At 40.2% G+C, this 7,453-nt stretch overlaps 1 protein-coding gene across 1 annotated transcript; it reads right to left on the bottom strand.

Annotated features, from left to right (window-relative positions):
• Nucleotides 1-917: 917 nt before the first annotated feature.
• plpp6 (phospholipid phosphatase 6) lies at nucleotides 918-7,133 on the bottom strand (the record flags this gene model as incomplete). Its single annotated transcript, XM_079244760.1, has 2 exons — nucleotides 918-1,285; nucleotides 6,650-7,133. 2 exons carry the CDS (start codon nucleotides 7,131-7,133, stop codon nucleotides 918-920), a joined length of 852 nt encoding a protein of 283 aa, XP_079100886.1.
• Between the last annotated feature and the right edge of the window lie 320 nt (nucleotides 7,134-7,453).

The raw sequence follows: 7,453 nt of genomic DNA, 5'->3' as shown, positions 1-7,453 counted from the left end.
CTTGAAACAAAGGGAATGTGTGATCATATCAGGTTAGAGGTCACATACAGAGAGAACACAAGTAATCTCATCACTCAGAGTAAAAAAAAAATTACCTTAAGGGTTACTTTCTTAAATCAGAGGACATAGGAAGACATGCTTTCTCCTCAGAATCTTGTGCAAAGCAGTGAAGATGGCTTAATAAGTGTCGATAACTGCTGCAAACTTTTTGCACAATCTCTTTGATGAGCGTGTTTAAAGCTGGTATATAAATCTCACTCTGACAACAAATCAGCACAAAAGCACTGAACACCGAGCAAAAAGCTCAGAGTTGACACTAGTTGACCAATGTAGGGTGCCGACAGGACTTACTACTTATGGCTGTTTGCTTTCATTGATGAAAATATAAGACTTTAATTCAATCTGAATAGCTTTTTTCAGGCAGTGTGTAGTTAGATCAACAAGTTCACAGACCATACTAAACACCCTTAGTAGTGGTGCATCCTAATCACTAGAGCAGCAAGAAAAGTGAAAAGGTGAGTGTAGTGGCAGAGGTTAGTCAGGTGGCTTCAGGAGGAAAGTGATCAAGTTTTTTCCTGTCTGATATGCACTAATCAGCCACAACATTAAAACCACTCAGAGATAAAAGGTTTAAATAAAATGGTGTGCTCAGAAATTTGGATTTTAGCATCTTGAAAGTTTTACCGTTGTAGACGATTAATAGATTTCATTCAGCTGCTGCCTCAGAAGAAGCGTGAAAAGTAGACATTTGATTCAGAAAACAAAACTGTGTTTGATGGAGCTCTCGACTCTGTTATAAATACACTTCCTCTTGTACATCATTCTGCTAAAAGTAAAAACAAACAAAAAAAACTGTGCAGGTGGTCTTACAGTAAGGATTTAATTCCCCCTCTCTCCTCTTCCTGTTGTCTTTAACTTCAAACCCACTGTCCTAGAAGCCCTTGTAAGGTTTGAGGAGAGAGCCACAGCATCTCCACCAGGTTGTACTGACAATAGCCCATCCAGAACCCAAACAAAACATCAGTCACATGGTGTCTTCCCAACATCACTCGACTCAGCCCGACCAAGCCCACCCACAGCACAACGAAGACCCTCAGCGGTGCAGCCAGCACGAGGTGAGCCAGCAGGAAGCGCCCACACAGGGCAGCGCGGGTTGCATGGCCGGAGGGGAAGGAATAGCGGTCCACAGAGAAAGTGGCAAACATGTCCATCCTGTTATGTGCTGGCCGGCGTCGACGCACCACTGCCTTAACGACGGAAATCAGGATGATGTCCAGCAAAAGACCTGCAGGAGATGAAGATGAAGAGGATGTGTTAGAGTGGACAAAGACACAATGATATAATCACATCAAACATAAGACATGATACACACTCACATGTAACTGCAAGTTGTTGGCAAAAGCATCCAACCACATGGTGATTATTCAAGTTAGTAGGCAGACCGAGTGAGTCTCGGCCAGAATAAGCAGCTTGCATTAACACATGGGACAGAGGCCATTACTCTAACCCTAAACAGAAGGGACATGTCTAAACTGTCTGGGATTGATAAAAAAAAAAAGAGGAACACTTTACTTTGGCATCATCTAGTGGTTGTATAGACAAAGATGGAGAACGTCGCTTAATTTTCTTACTTATTGTTGGCATGGTTTAAGTTACCTCTTGCACAAAAAGATTATCTGATGGTGCCATTTTCGATTGGTTAATTTATCTTTATCTGGATATAGCAAACCACTGATGTAAATAACTCCAAGTAATTTCTTAAGATAATATTTTATTTTAGAATTTGCTACTGTTAACGCTCGGTTAACGCTTTTATTTTTGAAGGTACTTCCGCCCATCAGTTGTGGTGCGAGCGCACTTTACAGCAACTGAAAAGACTGTAAAAATGTTATGGATTTCCAGAAGAACATATATTTTTCTTTTCTTTTGATCATTAGCAGCCCCGTTGTCAGAGGAACAAGGTATGTTTAATATGTTAATAATGAGACTATTTGAATGTTTATATTGCCACATAAATCAATTTTATGAGTTTACTGACAGATTTAAATTTATTGTAAAGGATGTAAGAGTCGGATTGTAATTTATATGCCTTTTCTGTGTATTTCTCAGCTCTTACAGTGAATTTGCGGGTTTACTGCCATTAAACCTAACAATCATCAGCAAAGTGTCATCCTTGAGTCGGGGGGGGAGCCGCTACAACTGATAATCCAGGTAAACAGTATGTTTTTACAAATTTTATAAGCATGTGTAAGAGTAATATCACTAAACTCCAGCATCAAATCCTGAGTCTTCATATACACCTTTTGCACAGCAGATCTGTCTTCCTGGTACCAACAACTTTTATAGAGATTATGTGGTTCTGCTCTGGTAAAGTGTTGTGGTCTTCACAATGTGACTATGACTATGTTTGCGGGTTTTTCTTGTTTCCTCCCTCCTCCTCGACTCTCCACCGCTTTGCACAGAGAGTTAAAGCAAGCGCACCTCGTTACATACATAACGTGAGCTACGTGCTACATCATGAGAGGCAGCGTGTAGCCACTTTCTCGCTAAATTTGGCGACTTTTTGTGGGATGTAAATTGCAAAGTTTTTCCACGTCAAACAAAAATAATTAAGTATATTTGATTACATTCACAACCTCTGTTACTTACTCACCTCATCCACTGTGTGTGTGACACAAGCTAAATACTTATGTATCTCATCGTGTCTCTAGAAAGTACAGAAAGGAGTGGGAATCAAACCCTGAATTAAAAACTGGCTGAAGCCGTTTATTGGAGACGATACGAGGACATTCTGCCTGTATTATAAGACTGATTTCTACGCTAAACTCTGCGATTAAAAAAAATACACAACTCAAAAACGTAACAATAAAGCAAAGCCTTATAATAGTTCATCATTTGAAAAGTCACCCCCTCGAGCACCTATTTTCATACATTGCATTTATTACATCATGCAAAGTCACTTTATTTTGTTTTAAAATGACATGTTTCTGCCACTGCTTTAACTGTTCAATAAATACGGTTTTGATCAGTTTGCTTCGTTACAATTTCATCCTTTTGGTATGAATGTTTAAAATCAGCATATCTTAATGCAGTATGAACAATTATGTTTTAATGGAGACACAAAATCATCTTACTGATGTGATTGTATGCACCAAAGCATTCATTCAAGGCTAAGGTAAATATCGAGATATATATCGTATATCGTGACATGCCATAAAAATATCGGGATATTACTAAAAGGTCATATCGCCCAGCCCTATTTTTAAGTAACACAAACCTGAATCCCTTTTCAGGAGGTTGTATCACCATGGTAACCAAAACTCAAATCCCAGTCTGATATGGAGCAGATTAAAAACCATATCTGCATTTTTTACTTTGGCTTAGAAACATGTTTATGAGAGATAGGTCAGCAGAAGGCAATAGGACTATAAAACAAGAAGTGACGAGTTAATAAAGTTCTGCTGACTTTTAAAAATTTGGAACAAAAACTATCTCACTTAATAAAAAAAAAATTGTAAACTTTAAATGAATAGAATAAAACATTTGCTTTCCCATCCAAACTGCATCAAAAGATGTCTTTATGTTCATGTTCATATCCACACATACCTTAAAAAGTGTGTTTATTGTGATAAAAGTGTCTACTGTTATCGTTTTATATTGCTGGTGCATTAATCTAATCAAATGACAAAAGCAAATAAAAGGTAGCCTGAAAACTATTTTAAAAATATGTCAAAATAGAAAAGAATTTAATGGTTTTACACAGCAATGCTTGTGTCTGATAAATGCTGACACCACAACTTTCTATCTAATGTTGTCTTCGGAGATAGATATGGCCACATAAATGTAGCACAAAAGCAAGGAAATCTGTGTTTAGTTGATTATTTCTCCCCCTTAATAATACAAATTGTTGTTTTATTATGCATCATCGGAAGAAATTATTAATCACTTTTATAGTGAGGTATAACTTGGATAATGCTTCTGTGGAATGAACACCACAGCTTAACATGTGGATAGCGCATCACGAAAATGTGTCAAAATCACCTCCAGTATCCTACTGTTGCTATAGTCAGGGGTGTAACTAAGAGACAGACATGTCAGAATAAGATTCTGGAGCCAGTGGCAATTCCATATATCCAGAATCTGGGACCTAAATCCATCTTTCAGGATGAAAACACTCTCCCCCACAGAGCCGGGACCATCACTGACCATCAACAGGATTTGGGCGTGAATATGATGATGAACCAAACTAAAGGAATACTAATGGGATCAGCTGACTTTCAACAACTCCTGGAATACGATGCCAACTCTCAGAAAAAGACCAGGCTGATAACCAGCACGAGCAGCAGGTGGAAAGCTGTAGTGGCTGCATGGTGCAACAAAGACTATTCTCCTTCAGTAAAACAGCATTGATTAAAGGATTCATAAATTTTTAAAGACGTGTCTGCATTGAAGTTACAACACAATAATTTATTTGAAGGTGTGATATCCTGCAGGGCTGCAGTGCTGCAGTGCTGAGAAATGAACATAGAGTGGCAACAAGCCAGTCACTTCTGGGAAACTGGAGATAATAATTCAGCTAAATTAATTTGCAGGAAGAAAACTGTATTCATTACTGATAACTACTCCACCGTCAAATAATTGTTGCTGTCAAAAACTCCCGCTTGACTCTACATTTTCTTGTTGAAGTGAAAGCAGAGTTCTGTAGTAACAAATCACTTCCTTTCTCCAGACATTTATTGATCAAGAGCTGGTTCTTTCTTCTTACTTGACTGGTTTGAATTTCAATTCAATCTAATACCCCCGAGAACAGTTTAGAGGAAATTAAAAGAGGCCCAGCTTAGTGTTGCTGCTGCATACCAACACCATGCATAAAAGATATGGACTAGGGATGCACCAATACCAATATCAGTATGGGTATTGGCTCAATACCATGTGTGTACTTGTACTTGGTATTCATAAAAGTGTACTGATACCACAACCGATACCTGATACCACACTAGTCAAGTCAGCACAGATGTATTTGATGACATGCTTTGGACATATTTTAAAAGAAATGAATGCCTTAAATGTTAAAATGTGACATATTTCTTTCACTAAAAGCTAGATTTTTGTTTAAAATCACACATGTATCGTATTTGGGTAAAATGTGTCTTGTAGAACTTGTTGAAATTGTTAGATCTGTAATGTTATTATATTTGTATTGGTGAGGTAACTTAAGAAAGGATGGGTCATTTATTACAACTTAATGAAATCCTACACAGTTATAACAGTAATAATAACCATAGTCACAAAAATGTTCACATAAACGGATTTGGTATCGACAAATATCGGTATCTTCAAATTTTGGATATCGGTATCGGATCGGAACTCCCAAAAAGTGGAATGGTGCATCCCTAATATGGACAAATTGTTTGCTCAAATCCAAACATCGCTTACTTAATTCTTAACAATAACTGTGCGAGCTACAAAGTAAAACACTGTCAAAAGTGTCTTAAAAGTGGCGTTATGAGCTTGTTTTACACTGGGCAAAACCACGTGACACGTGAAGACACGTGAGCGTAATGTGTGACTGCCTTCCATGTTTGTCTTAAATAACTGGATGAAAATATGAAAAAAAAAACCCACTCATATTAAAAATCTGCAATCGAATCTGAAAAGTTTGTAATCCAAATAAAAAACATAGACAAAAAAAAAAGGTTGTAAGTCCAAAGCTTGCAGTAGGAGCATGACACTGAGGCTCCTCATTCCATATAAAGTATGTTTTCACAATTTCAGAAGAATCAGAAATCCATTAAGCTCACCTCTTCTGTGCAATGTCATGTTTCGTTCCCATGACTTCAAAAAGCTTTAGATTCCTCCCGAGGACACAAAGAAGTCTCTACTCATAACCTCAATTAATTCTCTTTGCTGTCAAACCTACACGTATGGGAACCACTGATTAAAGAATTTCATAGAAACCATTCCCAGAGGCCATCACCTGTTTGCCTTTAGCTGTTATTGCAGCTGACCTACATGCTGCCTGAAATAAGTACTGAAAATATCACCAGGTACCTGGAGCAACATGTTCAGATGGAGCAAGACAAGTGGAGGGATAACTGCAATCCTTCCAATCAAAGAGGGATCGAAGCCTCCCATGAATGGTCACGTGAGGTGGGACTAATCCTAATATGATGCTAGTTTTGAGGAGCTTCACAGAGCAACCCGAGATATAAAATAGGAGGGGCAAGTCATACCTATAATCAAGGCCGGATTATCCAATGGGCATTATGAGCACAGGCCCAGAGGCCCGTGCTCATTTGGGGCCCACGTGAGGCCGACGTAGGGCATACACCAGCAATTTAGACATGAGACAAAATGTAAATAAAAGCCAGATAGCTACACCAGTGTCCAGTGTATTGCTAATGGTACCACTGGCTGAGAGATGTTCGAAATATCGTTTCACAGAGTATCATTCACAATTTTCACCATGTTGCGGTGGTGAAGGGGGGCCTCTGGGGACACTCTGGGCCCAGGGGCCTCTGCACTTTTAATCCAGCCCTGCCTATAATCTGCATTTGTACATTTGCATGTTTTTGTGAGTTTGCATGCCCCATCTAAAGAGGAACAGGATGAAAACACATCAGGAACACAGATAACAGAGATGTTTTACCCATGAGAAGGTTGAGCATGACCTCCTGTCCCGCAGCACTGTCACTCTTGAACAGACTGTATGCGGCACCAGCCAACCACGGGATGCCATGTCCTGATATCTCCAACAATTTCATTAATGGACGCACACTGCCCCAGGAGGAGTCCTCGCAGGCACACACCCCCAGCCGCTTAGACAGCCACAAGTCGATGGCGAGCAAGGAGCTGAGCGCAACGCGGACCAGGGAGGGGTTGAGCCGGATCCCATCCTCCTCAGGTGGCCCCTGACCGCTCGCAGAGCCCGTGGAGGAGCTGGAGCCCCGGCGACGAGTGGGGCTTTCAGAGGCTCGGAGGCGTGCGGTGGTAGGGTCGGAGCCCTGCCGCTGGAGCAGGTGTGACGGTGAAGACCGGTTCAAAGGCTTGTTCAGCGACATAAACTCGTAGGAGCTGCCGAGCACCGGGCTTCCTCCGCTGCGACTTGGGTTTTTAGCTTTAGGTGAAGGCATTTTTACCGGCTACTCTCCTGACGTGGACAACTATGTGTTAAGTGATGCCGCAATGGTCAATATTCTGCAGCGTCGAGCAGGTTGTCGCTCCTTCAGCTCATCTGTTTTACGTTTGACAATTCCTATCACGTCCGTGGACACTGAGTGGATCCGACATATTTGTTTTTCTAATCGCAGAGCATTGTGGGAAATGGCGTTTCTATTAAAGTTATCTCACATAGTCTATATCAGCGGTTCTCAACTTTTTTGCAACACAGTACCCCTTGTAAAATATTTTTTCAGCCAAGTACCCCTAACCACTGCTAAGTATTTTTGGTTAA

The sequence above is a fragment of the Telmatherina bonti genome (genome assembly GCF_933228915.1).
Source record: "Telmatherina bonti genome assembly, chromosome: 8".
Taxonomy (NCBI): domain Eukaryota; kingdom Metazoa; phylum Chordata; class Actinopteri; order Atheriniformes; family Telmatherinidae; genus Telmatherina; species Telmatherina bonti.
The sequence above is the reverse complement of the archived record's forward strand: the minus strand, read 5'-3'. Positions and strand labels throughout refer to the sequence as shown.